Raw genomic sequence first — 19,333 nt, 5'->3', positions numbered from 1 at the left:
TCTTAAGCTCCGTGACGCGTCGCGCCGGCCCCTGCAGCCTGTGGAAGCCGCTGGTCCCCGGCTGGTCTCGGAGGTGCCGCCAGGTATCCGCGCGGGCGCGGCGGGTCCGGGGCTCGGGAGGGGCCCGGGCGCCCCCTGCGGCGGCGGGCGAGGCCGAGGGGCGCGGGCGGCTCCGCGCCGGGCCCCGGGGAAGCGGGCTGAGGGGCGCGCTGGGCCTCTGCGGGCCGGCGGGCAGGCTCCGCCTCTGCAGCCGGCGGCGGCGTCACGGGCCCGGGGGCCGCGGGCGAGGGAGGGAGGCAGGAGGCTGCGAGGCTGTGGATGTGGCACCTCCGCCTCCCAGGGCGGGCGGAGCCGGCCGGGCCCCGAGCGCCCCGAGGTGCCTGCGCCTTGGCCCCGCGCCTCCTGCGCGCCCGGGCTTTCCCGGCAGGAGACGTTTGGGCGCCGCGGGCACCCTGGGCTCCCGGGTCGGCCTGGAGGGTGCCGCACCCCTGGGCACGACGGAACTGCTCGGACCACGGTGGCTTCTGTGCTGCAGGGGCTCCCTTGCAGGCCTCCCGGCAGCTGCCTGGGCCCCGTGGCCCGCCTGCTCGGCCCTCCCCTCCCCCTCCCGTGGTCGTTTGACCACGAATACGGGCTCGAGCCGGTCTTACCCACCGGCAGGAAGTGGCGTGCAGGTCAGTCAGCTGGTGGCGGGCACTGGGGCCACAGGGCTTGCAGCAGGGAGACTTCATTAGGGGTCTTTCCCCAGCAGCGCCGAGCATCAGTACTGCCGGTTGAATGCGTTGGGACACCTGTTCTCGGTGACCTGCCGCCGCCTCCCTTTGTCACGAGATCTCTTACCTTCCTGGGGTTCAGTTTCATCGATTTGATACGTTGTGATAAATTAGGGGGATGCAGAAGGAGTGACTTTGGGATGAAGTGGCTTTAGTTTAAGAAATGGCTCCTCTCCAGTTTTTCGGGGTTCGTAAGAGGAAGAGTTTCTGTGGGCAAACTTATTCTCTCTCTCTTAAATGTTTTTATGGATTTTTAGAGAGAGAGGAAGGGAGAGGGAGAGAGAGGTAGAAACATCAATGAGCCTGGCCGGTGTGGCTCAGTGGATGGCGCGTCGTCCCCTGGACCGAGAGGTCCCGGCTCGATTCCCGGTCAGGGCACGTGCCCGCGTTGCGGGCTGGATCCCCAGTAGGGGGCGTGCAGGAGGCAGCCGATCAGTGTTTCTAACAGATGTTTCTCTCTACCTTCCTCTCTCTAAAAAAATCAATAAAAATATTAAAAATAAAGAAACAGGGAGTGGAGAAGGGAGTAGCAATTTGGCAAACACTGTTCTTTTTAAAAAAATGTTTTTATTGATTATTATTTGAAATGTTTGTATTAATTGCAGAGAGAGGAAGGGAGAAGGAGAGAGAGAAACATCCATTGGCCACCTTCTGCATGCCCCCTACTGGGGATTGAGTCTGCAACCCAGGCATGTGCCCTGACTGGGTATTGAACCAGGGACCTCCTGGTTCATAGGTCAGTGCTCAACCCCTGAGCCACATGGGCTGGGCTTTATTGGTTTTTAGAGCGAGAGGAAGGGAGAGGGAAAGAGAAACATCATGTGAAAAACATCAGTCTTGCAACTCAGGCATGTGCCCTGACCAGGAGTGGAACCAGTGACCTCTCTGTACATGGGTCCACACACAAATACTTACCCACCTGGGGGTGGGGTGAGAGGTAGAGGAAGGCGGGTGGGGGTCGGGGAGGGGTGACGGTGGAGGGGGTGGCAGGGTGGAGGTGCTGGTGAAAACTTGTTCTTTTGGTCTTGGATCCAAATTACTTATCTTATGGATTCAAAATAAACATTTGAAAGGAGTGAGTGACTTCCTTCATTAGAATATCCTGGCTCCTTCTTCCGAGAATCTAGTTTCTGACAATGAAAAAGATCCAAGTAGGAGAGAAGAATCTTTTGATGAAAAACAAGACTTAAATAAAGAGGCTTATTGTTTTAGGTTTACAATTTTTCAGTGTTTGAGATTAATTTTGCATCCTTTCCCCAAAATTTCCAGTAATATTTAAATAGTAAAAATTCTTTGAAAGGCATTTCTCCCTTAATAAGGCTATCTTATTTGTATTTCCCCCACGCTCTGCCTTATTACAGTTACTTGTGTGCATATTTTATGCTCTTGCCTGAGTTTGTGAGGATGGATGGAATCTTATACATTTTAAACTGGTGATGAGTGGACCAGTTTTTGACGGTGCGTGGAGGGTGTTGTTTAGCTGAGCCAGCCCTTTTTCAACAGTACTGCTTAAGGTGCTTGCCAGTGACGCATTTCAGTTGAATTTTAGCCAGATTACATAAAAAAAAGCAATAAAAAAAACCCAAATACTTACTGGCAGAACTTTTGAAAAAATGTGTTTGTTGTGAATGGTTACCTCAAGAAAAGTAAATATTTGACAAATAGAGCAAAACCAAATTTGTTCAAGTGGAATTTTTTTAATGGATTTACACTGGTTTTTCTCGGAGTGAATTTTAAAAAATAGTATTTTGCAGTGTAGGCTAAAGTAACTTCAAGATGCAACCTTTTATGGAAATTCTTAGGTATGTTTTAATGTAAATAGGATGGATTAGACAGCCGGGAGTAATAGTAGCTTGAAGAAGGATTTCATTAATTATGTGGATTATTAAAAACATTCGATGTTAAAATTTTTGCTGTCAATAGCAATTTTTTCTCTCCTCCAGGACCTGAGTGTGGTTAAATACAAAACAGCCTGGAATGTTCACACTTAGTACACATGATTTTGACCTATGAAGGTCATTAAATCTAGTGAAGTGATCTCTCTCTCTCTCCCTCCCTCCCTCTCTCTCTCTCTCTCTTTCCCTCTCTCTCTCTCTCTCCCTCTCTCTCTCTCTCTCTCTCTCTCTCTCTCTCTCTCTCCCTCTCTCTCTCTCCCTCCCTCCCTCCCTCTCTCTCTCTCTCTCTCTCTCTGACTGGCTGCTTCCTGCACGCCCCCCTCCGGGCTCCACCGGCAACCTCCTGGTGTACCCGAGGACGCCCAGCCAGCTGAGCCACTCTGGCCAGGGCCGCAGTGAACTCGTAGAAGAGATTAGATGCTCTACTCTGACGGCTCAGAGAACGCTGGCTTCCTGGCGGAGCTGGATCCGACTTGGTTCGGATGGTGACTTGTCTCTCGGGCCTTCCTCTCCTCCTGTTGCTGCCTTGACCCTCCAGGAGCCCCGAGTCTAAGTGGACTTTGGGATGACCTTCCTTGTAAGACAAGGCATGCCATGGGGTGCCCAAACCAGGCGAGGTTCTGGGGACGCAAAGTGCGTTTGAAGACATGGTGATTGTCCTTTTAGGGAGCCTAGTAGGACTCTCGCAGGGGGACAGGCATGAAGACAAGTGTCCAAAGTGTTAGGACCTGTGACCAAAGCTTGTGCAAGGTTACCTGGGATCTTCAGGAGGGTTTTGTGTGGTAAATTCTGCGGGGGAGGGTGAGAAAAGCTAATGTGTATAGTATTTCTGCATAGGAAAAAAAAATCTAAATGGTTATCTCCAAAGTGAGGAATTGCTGGTGATTTTCTCGTCTGTGTTTCTAATTTTAAAAAAATTATTTATTTATTTATTTTTTAGAGAGAGAGGAAGGGCGAGAGAAGAGAATCATTGATGAGAACATAGATCAGCCGCCTCCTGCATGCCCCCTACTGGAGGCTGAGCCCGCAGCCTGCCATGTGCCCTGCTGGGAATCCAACCAGCATGCTCTTGGTGCCCGGGACAGTGCTCAGTCCGCTGAGCCACACGGCTGGGCTGTGTTTCTCATTTTTTAATCAATAGAAAAATTTTACTGTTTTTCTTTTTTTTTTTAATCTTCACCCGAGGACATTTTTTCCATTTTTGTTCAGATAGGGTGGGGAGGGAGGGAGAGAGAGAGAAACATCGACGTGAAAGGGACACATCGAATGGCTGCCACCCACATGACCCAACCAGGGCCGGGGACAAACTGCAACCGAGGTACATGCCCTTAGTGGGAACCGAACCCGGGTCTCTCTGGACCACAGGCCGACGCTCTACCACTGAGCCAAACTGGCCAGGGCTGTTTTTCTTTTTTAAGGAAAAAAATCTCTAGTTTGAAAAAAAACAAAAACAAACCACGGCACTGTTTATAACTTATATTGCTAAAATTGGCTAATTCTGTTACAAATTTAAAGGAATAAAAGACTCAATTGAGTGGCCATTTGTGCTGGGTTTGTCGCTTTAACATTATCTCATTTGATCAGTTAGATCCTCGGACCTGGCTTCAACCTCATTTACCAATGAGGAAACTGGAGCTCAGAAAGATCATACAAAGATACTTTTATTTTATTTATTTTTATCCTCACCCAAGGACATTTTTGCATTCATCTTCAGATAGAGCGGGAGGGAGAGAGGGAGGAAGAGAGAGAGAAACATTGTTGTGAGAGAGACACATCGACTGGCTGCCACCCACACGACCCCAGCTCTGACCGAGGACAAACTGCAACTGAGGTACGTGCCCTTAGTGGGAACTGAACCCGGGACTCTCTAGTCCACAGGCCGTCGCTGAGGCCGTTGCTGTAACCGCTGAGCCAACTCGGCCAGGGCCAAAGATACTTTAAAAAAATTTTTTTTTTGTTTCGATCCTTGCCTGAGGACATTTTTTTTTCTATTTATCTTCACACAGAGTGGGAGGGGGTGAGAGAGACACACTGACTGGTTGCCTCCCGCACGACCCTAACCAGGGCTGGGGATGAACTGCAACCGAGATAGATATGTGCCCTTGATTGGAATCGAACCCGCAACTCATTGGTCTGCAGCCTGACACTAACTCCTGAGCCAAACTGGCCAGGACTTCTTTAAAAAAAATTTTTTTTTTCTTTATTGATTTTAGAGAGAGAGGAAGGGAGAGGGAGAGAGAGAAACATCCACGAGAGAGAACATCCATTGGCTGCCTCCTGTGTGCCCCCCACTGGGGATCGGCCCCACAACCCGACAGGGCATGTGCTCTGACCGGGATCGATCGGCGACCTCTTGGTGCCTGGGCAGTAACTCAGACACTGAGCCACACCGCGGTATTTGCAGAGATACTCTTAGAGCCCAGCTAGAATGTAATTCCTGGTCTCCGGACTCGACTTTCACTCTGCCTTTCTCGTTTCTCGGGCCTTCCTGGGAGGGATGGTTGATGTTGGCCGTTTTTAAACCAGTCTCACTTCTGTGGTGGTTTCTCTCGTATGCCGCCGAGCACGGGAACCCAACCCAGCAGGCGGGGACAGAAGTGCCCGCAGGGCTCGGGTACGTCACCTTGCACCCAGCGGCAGGGCGCTTCCCGCCGAATCAGAGACACACAGCCGTCTCTGAAGCTCTAAGGGTGGATATCAGTGATTAAAGGCCCTCACCCAACGACATGTGTTTATTGATTTTAGAAAAAGAGAACCATCAGTGTGGGAGAGAAACATTCATTGGTTGCTTCCATACATGTTTACTCTGGGGATCGAACTCACAACGTACGTATGTGCCCTACTTGGAAATTGAGCCCGCAAACCTTTATGGTTGTGGGATGATGCTCGGACCAACCTAGCCACCTGGCAGTGTTAGCGATGCTTTGAAGTTACTGTTTTGACAGGAAGTTGTTATTCTTTAATAAGACTGCCTGAACTCTGCAGATAAATGGATATTTTGTCCCATTTCAGTTGAGTTAGCTGAGCAAATAACTTCTTGTATAAAAGGAGAATGTTAAATTTAGATAATTTCCGATATTCCTTTCACTTGACTATTGTATCAGCTTGTTAATGAACTTAAATGATGCTAGAGAGCTTTCATATATTTTTTAATACCTCTGTTTTTTTTTAATGTGCCTCTCTGCCCGGTTCTAGTGAAGTCACAGAGCTGTAGACCTTGATAGCAAGTCGTGTTAGGGGATAGCTTTCATTTTAGAATCTGACCATGTCCCCTCGAGAGACACATTTTTAGACCTAACTGTTATAATCCAGGTTGTGCTTCCCGGGGGCAGTGACTTCAGTTTGACCACTATTCATTTTCTCAAAGCTTCTCAGATGCATTCTTCTTTTCTTTGTTTTGTTCTGTGTGTTGCCCAAACTTTGTTGCATAATCTGACAAGCTAGGCAGACTTTTGGTTTCATTTCCAATAAATTTTCTGTTTGTAAATGTAATGGATGCACATCGGAAAGTGGAAAGTACCGACTAACGGAAAGATGACCAGCGAACTCGTTGGTGCCTTTCAGAGTAGTTCTTCCGTGTATTTTTGGCAGACTTGAACGTTCTGTGTATGTGATCTTACTTTCTTCACTCAGACACACGCTAACCATCTCTGCATATCATTACAAACTGTAATTATTTAAATGGCAGCACGTGATTGTGCGTGAGGTGGTGTGGAACCACCCTCACTGAGCACGGGCACAGACGCTCCCCAGCGAGTGTTTCTTCCCCCGGAATCGCGCGGATGCCTTTGCCGTCTCAGCACAGGCTCTTCGAAGGGTTTCCTGTGAGCACAGTTCGTGTCGGGAGGGTTCTGGTGTGAAGGGCCACCTGGAAGTGCTGCGTTTCATTGCTCGTGTGATGAAGGCAAACACTAATGCGCTTAGGTGTCCACTTGGTCGAAGAAAGCATTAATTCTTACTGATCAGAGCACAAAGAGCCCAAGAAATGAAGTTAAAGTCCCTGTTGCAGACCTAGCAGCGTCTCGGGAACTTCCGTGCAGGGCAGCTAGCTCTGGTATTTCTTCCACAACTGTTTTGTTGTTGACACGTGCTTCTCTGAGATAAAATGTGGTGAAAGCTAGAGACTTCCTCCTCGATCATGCGTATACTTCTGCGTTTTATTTCAGGAGTCGGTGGGCCCTGAGACAGTCCCTGGATCTCGGGTTAGCAGTCTGTCTTTGCATCTGAACCGTGGGAAGAAAGAGTCGTTGGTAAGTGTAGCAACCGAGTGCTGGTTGTGTGTGGTACTCGCTCCCTCTGCACACACTGGGTTCCGGGGGTGCCAAGTCAGGGGAGCGAGCCAGCTCTCCAAGCACTGCGTCTGCTCATTGGCAGCTCACCCGAGGCTGGGCACCTACCCTGTTGTCTGCCTGCCAGTCAGCCTTGCCTGCCCCCCAGCGAGTTCCTGTTCTCTCTGATTTGTTACAAACTATCAAGTGGAACCTCCCTCCAGCCTTGTTCTTATTTTCCTCACTTCCTCTCGGAGCCCTGCCCTCCGCACTGGGTGTCCACCGGCTGCTTGTCCAGCTTTGCTGTAAATATTCTCCCCTTGTTCTCCTTGTGTTCTCCCAGCTTCCCAGGGGTCTCGGCTCCCTCGTCTTCTCGGTTCCTGTGGGCGGTGGCGAGTGCTGAGTGATACTCACGCGCTGACACAGTGACTGGGAAGGTCCTTACCCCTGCTGCTCCCCTTCCTCGGGACAGGTCGGCGGCACTCCTGCTGGACGGACACGATGTTTTCCAAACTGGCACGTCTCCAGACCGTCGCTGTGCTGCGTCGGGCCGTTCACTCGACAGCGGCTTCGGCTACATCAGTTGCGACGAAGAAAACGGTCCAAGGCCCGCCATCCTCTGACTATGTTTTCGAGCGGGAGTCTAAGTATGGCGCACACAACTACCACCCGTTACCTGTCGCCCTGGAGAGAGGGAAAGGTATGTTTTGAATGAATCCAAAATTCCTCCTTTTTTGCTTTGAAGCCTTTTGTAAAAAGGGCTTTTCTATTTTCTCAGTATACATTTTCCCAGAGTCCTTTAGTTTCTTTGTTGCAGGTAAGGTTCATTCAGCCTTTATTGGGGGTCTTGGCGCTTGCTGCACTAGGCGCTGTGGGGACTCAAAGGTGACTAGTCCGTCCTTGTCCTGGCGGACCTGCCAGGAGGAATGGAAGACACCTAAGTGCTGTGACACTGCTGTCACTTTTTCCCTCGCGTGTTTCGTAAGGAGAACTTTTAATTGACTTAGAGCAAGAGGAAGGGAGAGGGAGAGAGAGAGAGAAACATTGGTCATGCACCCCAACTAGGGGTCAAGCTTGCGACCTGGGCATGTGCCCTGACTGGGAATCGAACCTGCAACCATTCCGTGGAGTGGATGACTCAGCCAACTGAGCCACACCTTTAGCTTTTATCTCGGCATAACTTCAGACTGAAAGGGAGAGAAGTTGCAACGGTACTATAACGCCTTTCTTCTGCCACTGTCCACTCTGTGCCAAACAAGGACCCAGCTCCTCAGCACCCTGGCCACCACTGCCTGTCCTTTTTAATCCTCACCCAAGGACATTTTTTCATGGATGTTTTTTCAGATAGAGTGGGAGGTAGGGATGGAGGGAAAGGGAGAGAGAGAGACACACACACACACACACTCTCTCTCTCTCTCTCATGTGAGAGAGACATCTATTGGTGTCTCCTGTATAACCCCGACCAGGGTCAAGGATTGAACTTCAACTGAGATGCGTGCCCTTGACCAGAATCGAACCTGTGGCTCTGGTCCTTGGGCCAGTGCTCCAATTGCTGAGCCAAACTGGCCAGGGCTGGTTGTCCCTTTTTTACTATAACCCTCTTACTGGTTGTGAAATGCCTTTGCTGTGGTTTGACTTCCATCTCATGTGCTTGTTGGTCTTTTGCACGTGTCCTATGCATAGCATTCTTCGGAGAGTTGCCCATTTTCTAATTGGGTTGTGTGTCTTTGTTGGGTTGTGACAGTGTTGGATACTAGATCCTTATAAGATAAATACATGATTTGGAAATATTTTTCCCATTCTGTTGGTTGTTATTGTCAACTAATCATGATTTTTTTCAAGTTCTGTGTAACTGCTGCCTTTGAATTCCAACATTAAATTGCAAACTGCAGTTTTCTAGGAGTGAAAGTTTCACTCTAGAGTTTGTAAAACCTTTTTATGTACGTTATGCTGTTCTTGTTCAATTTAATTTGAAGCTGGACAAATAAAATATAATGCTTGATAAATCAGAGTTTTTTATGTTTGAGCTAAAACATGCCTTAACCACAGTGCTCTCATAGTCTTAACTTTTGAACTTTATGTGATTTTCTAAAATTTCTATTTTTAAAATATCATCTGGATTCTGTGGTTTTCCTAAAATTATTTCCCCGGTATATTTCAGGCATCTACGTGTGGGATGTGGAAGGCAGAAAATACTTTGACTTCCTGAGCGCTTACAGCGCCGTCAACCAGGGGCACTGTCACCCGAAGATCGTGAGCGCCCTGAAAAGCCAGGCGGACAAGCTGACCTTGACGTCCAGGGCTTTCTACAACAACGTGCTTGGCGAGTACGAAGAGTACATCACTAAGCTCTTCGGTTACCACAAGGTTCTTCCTATGAACACAGGTAAAATTCTTCATTTTCTTTATTAGCCAAGCAGATAGTTCTAATATTTTCTGACGATTGAAGGCATTTTTAAAAACGAAGGCGTTTTCTCTCCCGACAGGAGTGGAGGCCGGAGAGACCGCCTGCAAACTTGCTCGGAGGTGGGGCTACGCCGTGAAGGGCATCCCCAAGTACCGCGCAAAGATCCTCTTTGCAGGTGCGGCGGAGCTCGGCGGTCTGGCTGCAGCCCACGGCACGCTCCCCATTCCAATCGGCGACATGTTTTTAATGTGTTCGTTTCACACAGGATTATTAGTTGTTGTTGAATGCTTCATAAAAATGTAGGGATCTTTGCCCTGGCCAGTTTGGCTCAGCGGTTAGAGAGTCCACCCACAGACCAGCGAGTCGTGGGTTTGATTCCAGCCAAGGGCATGTACCTCAGTTGTGGTTCGGTTCCTGGCAAGAAGCAACCAATTGATGTTTCTCTCTCTCTCCCTCCCACTCTATCTTAAGATAAATGGAAAAAAAAAAAAAAAATAGACCCTTGGGTGAGGATTAAAAAGAAAAATTTAGAGATTTTCTTTTCTCAGGTTTATTTCCAAATATTTGTTCATATATGGAGTTTTTCTCACCTAAATAACTTCCTACTCCTCTCTCCCTAAAACGAGTGACTTTATGATTTAATTCTCATCTGCTGACTATTTTCATAGCAGCTTTTGGTTAAGTAGATGGTCCGGTGGCAGAGCCCTGTTGTTAGGGTGGAGGTCAGGGTGTTAGTTACACGGAGCCATTGCCTGTGTGGTGGGAAGTGTGGGCCGTGATCTGATGCGGGCTGTGCCAGGGTCTCAGAAGTTGCGGGGGAGGAGGGCTGGGCTTGCCCTGGCTTATTTAGGGGAGTGGCCGAGAGGGGTGACTTGAATATTGATTGGGGCCAATGGTTAATCCTGATAATCTAATCTGATTTTTGGTATCGCTATAATGATCACTTGATAGATTCTGACTGTTTTTTTTGTTTTTTTTTATTATCCTCACCCGAGGATATTTTTCCATTTTTTGTACAGATAGAGCGGGAGGGAGAGAGAGGAAGAGAGAGAGAGAGAGAAACATCGACGTGAAGGGACACATCGAGTGGCTGCCACCCACATGACCAACCAGGGCTGGGGACAAACTGCAACCAAATTACGTGCCCTAAGCGGGAACCGAACCCGGGTCTCTCGGGACCGCAGGCCGACGCTCTAACCGCTGAGCCAAACTGGCCAGGGCGATTCTGACTGTTTTTAAAGCTTTGATTTTCATTCTGAAAATAAAGCATGGATACATCTATCACTGCACATGGTCAAAATCCACTCTTGCGATAGTTGAATGTTCTGCCTTGTGAACAAATACAGCTAAACTGCAAGCCCCATGATACAGGAGAATTCGGGGTCCAGCTGACGACCGGCTGTAGTTGGTGTTTGGGGGTGACAGGTGACTGCTGAGGAGGGTGGCGTGGCACGGCTGTGACCTGCCCTGGGCTTGCCGCTGTCTTTCCCAGGGAAACGGCGTTTCTGTGGTTCTCACTCTTCCCTGTTAGCAAAGGGTGCAGAGGTGTTCTCACCCCCGTTTGAAAGAAGCTGGTAAGTCCCGGGGTACAGAGACAGAGGGCTGTCCCCAGCTGGGGTCCTTGGCGCTGCAGGTGAGCGGCGGAAGATGAGGCCCCGTGGCCAGATGAGGAGGGCAGATAGGCTCTTGGTCCGCTTGGTGCCTTTTCTCTCGAACAAGCGGGTCAGACTCAGTATGCTGCCGCTCGTGGACGCGGGAAGTGGGGGCTCCCCGGAGGGGAGCGCTTTGCAGCAGGAGTGTTGAGGATGCTATGAAGCCAAATCCAGTAAGGGTTAGTTGAGTCTGCTGGCAGGGGTGGTGGGAAGATATTTTAAAAAGTAGGAGAACCCCCAAGTCTCTGTTCTATTCTGCGTTGTGTTTCTTCCTTCCTTGATGTTAACCCAGTTGGAATGATCTCCTGTGTTTGCTTTATGCTGCGGGCTTCTCCCTGCTGGAATGTAAGCTTCCGAGGGCAGGGACCCTGCCAGGCACGGCCACCGTTGTCCTTCTGACGGTGCCTGGCAGGGTCCTCCATCGCTCCTCTTAGTGAAATGAACGGATGGGTAGGAAATGCTCTGTGCAAATGCAGGTGTGTGTCCTGGAGCACGAGCGATGACAGCACGAAGGCAGAGTGGACAGCGTTTAGAGCGCCTGAGGGTGTCTGAAATCAGCGTGGAGCAGTCAGCCTGCGGCCGTGGGTTGTGAAAGGAAAACGCTGAATCTCTGAAGGCTGCTGTCTCCAGACAGTGATGTGTTGATGCCTGAGGTGTCAGGGTGGGGGACTGAGAGGAAGGCAGCGCTGGCTCTGGGGTGCACATTACGGTGGAGGCCAGTAGAGAGGGTCCGAGGTAGGCATTCGAAGGCCAGGCCTCGGCGGCCGTCCAGACCGTGCAGACCGCGGTGTGCGGTGGCCGACCCGGCTGTAACCAATGGACCGCGGTGTGCGGTGGCCGGCCCGGCTGTAACCAATGGACCGTGGTGTGCGGTGGCCGGGTGTGCGGTGGCCGACCCGGCTGTAACCAATGGACCGCGGTGTGCGGTGGCCGGCCCGGCTGTAACCAATGGACCGCCGTGTGCGGTGGCTGACCCGGCTGTAACCAATGGACCGCAGTGTGCGGTGGCCGACCCGGCTGTAACCAATGGACCGCGGTGTGCGGTGGCCGACCCGGCTGTAACCAATGGACCGTGGTGTGCGGTGGCCGGCCCGGCTGTAACTAATGGACCGTGGTGTGCGGTGGCCGACCCGGCTGTAACCAATGGACCGCGGTGTGCGGTGGCCGGCCCGGCTGTAACCAATGGACCGCGGTGTGCGGTGGCCGGCCCGGCTGTAACCAGTGGAAGCTCACCAGAAGCTCCAAAGCAAACCCTTGGTTTTTCAAAATTCAAATTTCTAAGGTATTTTGGAGGGACTGTGCTTTCTAAGTTTGGGTGTTTTTTTGAATTAATCACTGTGTTTCTCCTTTCTAGCCGGAAACTTCTGGGGCAGAACTTTGTCGGCTATTTCCAGTTCCACAGACCCCAGCAGTTACGAAGGCTTTGGGCCGTTTATGCCAGGCTTCGAACTCATCCCCTACAACGACCTGCCTGCTCTCGAGGTACTTGGCCAGCATCGCATGCTTTCGCTCCTAGGACACGGGAGTCACAGTTGGAGAACGCATGAGTTACACAGGTTGTGACTAATGGAACCTTCCTGAGTGAGTTGGGCCAGGCTCTCAGACTGGCCTCAGTGCTGGTCGGTGGTTTCCAGCACAGGGAACCCGGGCTCCATGGTCTCATGCTGACCACCTGCTGGCCACTTTGTATCCTGGATGAGTATTAACTTGGCTGGTAGCTGCTTAGTTACTAGATGAAACCACTCAGTTTTCAGTTAGCTTTTTAAAATTACGAGTGGAGGACTCATAAATAAAAAGGTTCACTTAATGTGGCTTTTAAAAAGGCTATTTCTCTCATTGTAGTTATAGTACATTTTACTACATGTTGGAAAATATAGGGTCAAATAGCTTAAAGCTGGAGTATTTGAGTTTTTGGTAATTGATCAGAAATGTTATATTTTGAAGTCAGAAATAATTTAGTGCACTCTGGCTAGTTTGGCTCAGTGGTTAGAGAATCAGCCTGTGGACCAGAGAGTACCGGGTTTCATTCCTGCTAGGGGCACGTACAAAAAAAAAAGAAAAGAATCTAATTTAGTGCAAAAACTTATTTTATTTGTATACTTATCTTTTTTTTTTTTAAATCCTCACCCGAGGACATTTTTCAATCTTTTTTTTTTTTTTATCCTCACCCGAGGACATTTTTCCATTTTTTGTTCAGATAGAGTGGGAGGGAGAGAGAGAAAAGCATCGACGTGAAAGGGACATATCGAGTGGCTGTCACCTGCACGACCAACCGGGGCCGGGGACAAACTGTAATCGCGGCACGCACCCTTAGCGGGAACCGAACCCGGGTCTCTCTGGACCGCAGGCTGACACTCTAACTGCTGAGCCAAACTGGCCAGGGCTGTATACTTATTCTTAACAGGAAACTATATATGTGTACTGTGTGATTTCAGAGTTCCAAAGAGGTTAGCAAGGAAGTTGAGCTAAAACTTCTCTCTGTTTCTTGTAGCGTGCCCTTCAGGACCCAAACGTGGCTGGGTTCATGGTAGAACCAATTCAGGGGGAAGCGGGCGTCATCGTTCCGGACCCAGGCTACCTGGTGGGCGTGCGGGAGCTCTGCAGCCAGCACCAGGTGGGTCGCCCTTTCCCCACCTCCTGCACCTGCCAGGGGCCTGCTGCCGGGATAAATGCAGAGGTTACCTAACCTTCCCACTAGGGGGAGACATCCTCCTGAGAGCCTCAGAACTTGCTCGGGCTGCTATGGGTGAGCTTGCACAGAGCGGCTTCTCCGGGCCCTGGACCTGGCCAGGCCCCGGGCCTGTGGAGCGGCAGCCCCCTGCCTCCCTTTCTCCCCTCCCGCAGCCTGTTCTCTGGTTGCTCCCAGACCTTTGTCCCGGGACCCAGCACTTAGACTCTGTCCTCCCCTCCGGCCAGCAGATGTGCAATAGGCAGTGCACATTCGTGAGGGCTTGTGGAGCAAACGAGCTGACTGATGTGTTTCCAGAGATGAGTTCTGTTCAGAACCCCACAGAGTCCTCCCTGGGGGACCTGCAGGCTGGCCTCTGGGGAAGCTGACACAGGAGGGCCCACGGCCGACAAAAACGTTGTCACAAATCCCATTTGTGGGGAAGAGGACAATGAAGATGACTATTTCCCTCAGGAAGCGAAACGGACAGGTGATGCTGCTGGTTGTGCCCCACAGGTTCTGTTTATTGCGGACGAGATACAGACAGGACTGGCCAGAACTGGGAGGTGGCTGGCTGTCGACCATGAAAACATCAGGCCTGATCTGGTCCTTCTGGGGAAGGCGCTTTCAGGGGGTTTGTACCCAGTAAGTAGAATGTTAGCCCCTCTTTCTGTTCCCAACACTCACGAGCTAAGATAGTTTTCCATCGGCCAATTGCGACAGCAATGCTTTCCTTCTAGTTTGGCTGTACTTAGGTGGTGTAGGTCCCTTGGAATGTCTGTGACAACGTGTCAGAGTTCCAGAGGGTGACCCCTTAGTCCATTTTCACTGCAGGATTGAGAGTGACTTGGAACTGGCTTCAGCGTTTGTTTTGGATGGAAACATTTTACCCCAAAAGTATTCCTGTAGACCCCTGTGCTCTTCTCGGTGGTTCAGAAACAACATTACTAATCGCTAGAAGCCACGACCGACTCAGCGATGAAGAAGAGCGAGTGTCTTGTGGTTCGGCTCGCGCTGTGCCCTCAGCCAACGTGCTGGGCTGCAGGGCCCCGAAGGGCAGTGCAGAGCATTGTCTCTAAGCGGCAGAGCCTTCCTTCCGCCTTGGAAGCAGGGAGAATCCTGAACTATATTATCGCAGAAGCAGCTTGTGTCGCAGCTCCATCGTGCTCGGGTCCTGCGCCGCTGCCGTGCGCGCCGTGCCGGGACGCCGGGCTGGGACACGCCACAGCTTTTCACTGCAGCGACGAGGGCAGGCGGGCAGCTATGTTTGCTGAAGCTTCACTGTCAGCTTCGCAAATACCTGTGTTCCGGGGGCCTAGGAATCAGAAGAGTTGGTCTGAGAAACGGTTTGGGTGGCACTGGATTCTCTCTTTCAGGTGTCTGCAGTGTTGTGTGATGACGACATCATGCTGACCATTAAACCCGGGGAGCACGGGTCCACGTACGGGGGCAACCCTCTAGGCTGCCGTGTGGCCATCGCAGCCCTCGAGGTAAAGACGGACACTGCTCGTTTCTTGAGGTCGTGTTGCAGTGACTTACATTTGAGCCCATTGGTATAAGGAGAAATGTAACAAGGTGGCCAAGTATCGCAGGACACGAAGAACAGAGTGAAGATTTTAGGGGCAGTGCGCTCTCACAGAGTGATGTAATCTTGGCTCAATAGACGGGGATCTGTGGGCATCCGGCATCTGCAGCCCCTGGCGCTTTGGTCCTGTGGGCGCTGGGTGGCCCCTAGAGTTGTCACTGACCAGGCCTGGCTTGTCAGGCCTCCGGCTTAGCACACATCATGGTTTTCTAAATTTATTTGTTAATGTTTTTATTGATTTTTTTTTTTTTTTTTTAGGGAGAGAGAAAGGGAGAGAGAGATAGAAACGTCAATGTGACAGAGAAACATTGATCGGCTGCCTACTGCACGCCCCCTACAGGGGATCGAACCCGAAACCGGGCTTGTGCCCTGACCAGTACTCAAACCAGGACTTCTCAGTGGGACAGCGCTCATGGGACAACGCTCAGTCCACTGAGCCACACCAGCCCGGGCACGCATGGTGTTTTTCAAGTGTATATTTGAACACTTTCAGATTTATTACTTAGGTGCCTACCAAAGCCATAAAATTAGGTAATCTCTAAGAATGGACTTTTTAGGGAAAAAAATAAGGGAAACTATTACAGTTAAAAACTTAAACTATATTTATACTAAATATAGTTTGACTTAGTCAACCAATAAGAAGTGGTATCAGTTGCACTGAACAAATTTTAATCCTCATTTTGCCGTGAAATCAGACTGATGATGGATCTGTGTCTAAAGCAAGGCTCTGTCCGAGCCAGCGTGTGTTCGATTGGAAGTTAAACTGCTCTAGGCTTGGAAAACTAGAAACGAAGGTTAAAGTCCAGTCACGTCCTTCCTTCGCGTCTGTTCCACAGTTCCCTCCAAAGAACAACATGAAAAAAGGCAATCTCAACATTTGTGCGATGTCTCTGTAAACGCAGGTCTTGGAAGAAGAGAACCTGGCTGAAAATGCAGAGAGGATGGGCGCCATCCTGAGGAATGAGCTCATGAAGCTGCCCTCGGACATCGTGACCGCCGTCCGGGGAAAAGGGCTGCTCAACGCTATTGTCATCCGAGAAACGAAAGGTATGGGGAGGGAGTGTTTCAAGGCAGTGTTCTCAGTGGGAGAGCTCAGACGCTCTGAAACTGGCGACTGGCCGCCTACTGGCCACGTCTTGTAGGCTGAGAGTCCTCTGACTTAGTTAATAGTCATAAAAATATGGGTCTTTTCTACATGAAGGCACATTTAAATAATCTGACCGATTTAAATAATTCGACTGGTGTTTGTTCTTTTAAGACATTTGTTATTCTGCTCTGTTAGTTACTCAGTACTTGGAGATTTAAACTGATTTTCTGTTAATGCAGCCACATAGAGTACTTTCCGTAAAGCTTCCCCTTGGCTGCCCTCTCCCTGTCCCTCTCGGACTCCCTGGCCGCGGTAGGAACAGTGGTGACAGGAACGAGAAGATGACGGTAGAGCCCGGGCTGCGCTGGGTCGGCCGTCGGTGTCCTGGTGAACCCCTGTGACCACGGAGGGCTCCTTGCTGGATTTCCTGTGCTCATGCTTCCTTCAGAGCAGCGAGCTCCACCTTGCTGCATCTCAGTCACCTGGGAGCTTTCATAAAAGTTAATCAGCCCTGGCTGGTCTGGCTCAGCGGACCAAAGGGTCAAGGGCACGTACCTTGGTTGCACTTCGTCCCTGGGCCTGGTTGGGATCATCTGGGAGGCAACCAGTCGATGTGCCCCTCTCATGTCGATGTTTCTCTCTCCCTTTGTCTCTACCTGAGGGTAAATTGAAAAATATCCTCGGGTGAGGATTAAAAAAAAAAAGTTAATCCAAGCCTGGCCCAGCCCAGGGGTTCTGAATTGGTGGGCTGGGGCCCGGCATTGAGTGAAGGCAGCAGGCAGCAGGTCTCGTCCCACAAGCCAGGAAGCATGTGCAGTGTAGGACGTAGTGTTCGCTGGGTGGTGGGCAGCGCCCATTCTATGCCAGCTAAGTGTCTGGACCTTACCCACATTCTTTTTCATTGACTCCTCATGTAATTAGTACAGTCGCCCTGGCACATAATATTTTTCTTTTTCATTTATGAAAATCTAACAAAAACCATGTCTGATTATACTGCTCAAACCTGGGTGTGCACCTGGGTGATGGGTAAGTTCCTTTCAAGAAGAGAGCGAAGCAGGCTGGCAGCCGGGGCCAGGCCGCACCTGCCCGGGCGCACTCGGGGGTGCTGAGTCATGGTCTGCCCGGGCGCACTCGGCGGTGCTGAGTCATGGTCTGCCCGGGCGCACTCGGCGGTGCTGAGTCATGGTCTGACCAGCATACATGTTGGATCATTTTCCTTCAGATTACGATGCTTGGAAGGTGTGTCTGCGACTGCGAGATAATGGCCTCCTGGCCAAGCCCACCCACGGCGACATCATCAGGTTCGCGCCCCCGCTGGTGATCAAGGAGGACGAGGTTCGGGAGGCCGTGGAGATCATTAACAAGACCATCTTGTCTTTCTGAGAGGGGCACTGTCCGCGGGTCTGGGGCCGGCTGGAGACTGGCCCCCGGCAACGTCCTGTCAGCCTCTGCGCCTTCTGCTCTGGACGCAGCACATTCCACTCCCGTGTCTCCAAGGACCTTTGTAAAAACTGTATTTTTTTCAGTTCGCACACGGTAGCATGGCATTTATGAGTGTGCTGTGTGCTGTGGGAATCGCGGCGTCGGTGCTCGAGGTGTGTGCTCTCTAAGGCGGTGCGCTGGCGGTGTGGGCCTTGGATCGAGGCTGGGGTTCCTGTAGGTGGCTGTCATTCCCTTGCTCGTGTAAATGTATTGTTTCAAAGGGCTGGATGGGTTTTGCACAGAAGACTGGTTTTACTGTATAAAGCTGAATCTTGACTGTTGACTTTTAGGAAGTATTAAGTGATTAAGCTTATATAAACGACCGGATTTAAATAAACTTCATATTAGCCATCACCAGGATGAGTGTCGTTATTTTGAATTAAGAATTAATATTCAGCCCTGGCCGGTTTGGTTCAGCAGTTGGAATATCGGCCTGCAGACCAGAGAGTCCCAGGTTCGGTTCCCGCTAGGGGCACGTACCAAAAAAAAAAAGAATTCATATTCAACATTCCCAAATTATGTTTTCAGTGTTGGTATAATTTGTAAAAAATACTTTATTTTCAGTTTTTCTCTACATTTAAAATAAAGCTTGTATTTAAACTGTCCGTTTTGGGGTCGGCGTGCTGTCGGAGCGGTGCAGTGTTGCTGCTCGCCTGACCTGAGGTCTTCCAGAGGCTCCGCGCTCGCCGCCTCCGTGTGTTCTGAGAGCGTCCCAGAGTCTCTGGCGACCTCTCAGGAACCAACTGGAGAGTCCCGTGGGGTGCAGCCCTCCCCTGCCGTGTGAGCTACAGCGGCTGCCTCCGCGGTGCTGCAGTTGGTTGCCCATGGCCCACTGTGTCCCAAAACGTTAAATGGAAGGTTCCAGAAATAAACAAGTCACAGGTTTTATTTATTTATTAAACTCGTTTTTTCGTCCCGGCCTGTTTGACTCCGTGGATCGGGCGTCCCTTGCACTGAAAGGTGCTGGTTCGATTCCAGGTCAGGGCACATGCCCAGGTTTCCGGCTTGATCTGCCGGTAGGGGCGTGTGGGAGGCAGCTGATCGATGGATCTCACACTGATACTTCTTTTCTCTCTAAAAATCAATAAAAATAGTTTAAAAAGCTTAAAAAATAGGCCTTTTGGGGGGGGGAGAGAAACATTGATTTGTTGTTCCACTTATACCTTTATTGGTTGATTATTTTCTTTTGTTAATCCACCTGAGGATACTTTTTCCATTGATTTTTAGAGAGAATGGAAGGGAAGGGGGGAAGGGGGGAAGGGGAGAGGGAGAGAGGGAGAGAGAGAAACGTCGGTGAGAGAAAGACACAGTGATTGGTTGCCTCCCGCAGGAGGCCTGACTGGGGTCGGGTAGAACCTGCAACCCGGGTACGTGCCCTTGACTGAGAATCACACCTGTGACTCTCCAGCGCACAGGCTGGTGGTCTCGTCACCGAGCTCTGCTGGCCAGGGCGTACTGGTCGATTCTCGTGCCCTGATGGGATCGAGCCTGCAAGCTTGGCAGGACGGTGCTCTAA

General features: G+C 50.6%; 1 protein-coding gene across 7 annotated transcripts; it reads left to right on the top strand.

Moving 5' to 3' along the window:
- On the top strand, nucleotides 1–18,179 carry OAT (ornithine aminotransferase). 7 transcript variants are annotated; one of them, XM_036265327.1, is made up of 11 exons: nucleotides 1–83; nucleotides 6,835–6,918; nucleotides 7,409–7,636; nucleotides 9,098–9,322; nucleotides 9,423–9,518; nucleotides 12,350–12,477; nucleotides 13,487–13,609; nucleotides 14,180–14,308; nucleotides 15,040–15,153; nucleotides 16,151–16,295; nucleotides 17,558–18,176. In XM_036265327.1, the coding sequence occupies exons 3-11, from the start codon at nucleotides 7,438–7,440 to the stop codon at nucleotides 17,716–17,718; spliced, it is 1,320 nt and encodes a 439-aa protein (XP_036121220.1). In that variant the 5' UTR covers nucleotides 1–83; nucleotides 6,835–6,918; nucleotides 7,409–7,437; the 3' UTR covers nucleotides 17,719–18,176. The 7 variants fall into 7 exon arrangements, with proteins under 7 accessions (XP_036121220.1, XP_036121224.1, XP_036121223.1 ...); XM_036265331.1 differs by lacking the exon at nucleotides 14,180–14,308 and having other exon boundaries at nucleotides 17,558–18,178; XM_036265330.1 differs by lacking the exon at nucleotides 15,040–15,153 and having other exon boundaries at nucleotides 17,558–18,178.
- The last annotated feature ends 1,154 nt before the right edge of the window (nucleotides 18,180–19,333 follow it).

The sequence above is a fragment of the Molossus molossus genome, unplaced genomic scaffold, assembly GCF_014108415.1.
Source record: "Molossus molossus isolate mMolMol1 unplaced genomic scaffold, mMolMol1.p scaffold_m16_p_17, whole genome shotgun sequence".
NCBI classification, from domain to species: domain Eukaryota; kingdom Metazoa; phylum Chordata; class Mammalia; order Chiroptera; family Molossidae; genus Molossus; species Molossus molossus.
This window is presented reverse-complemented; position numbering and strand designations above follow the sequence as displayed.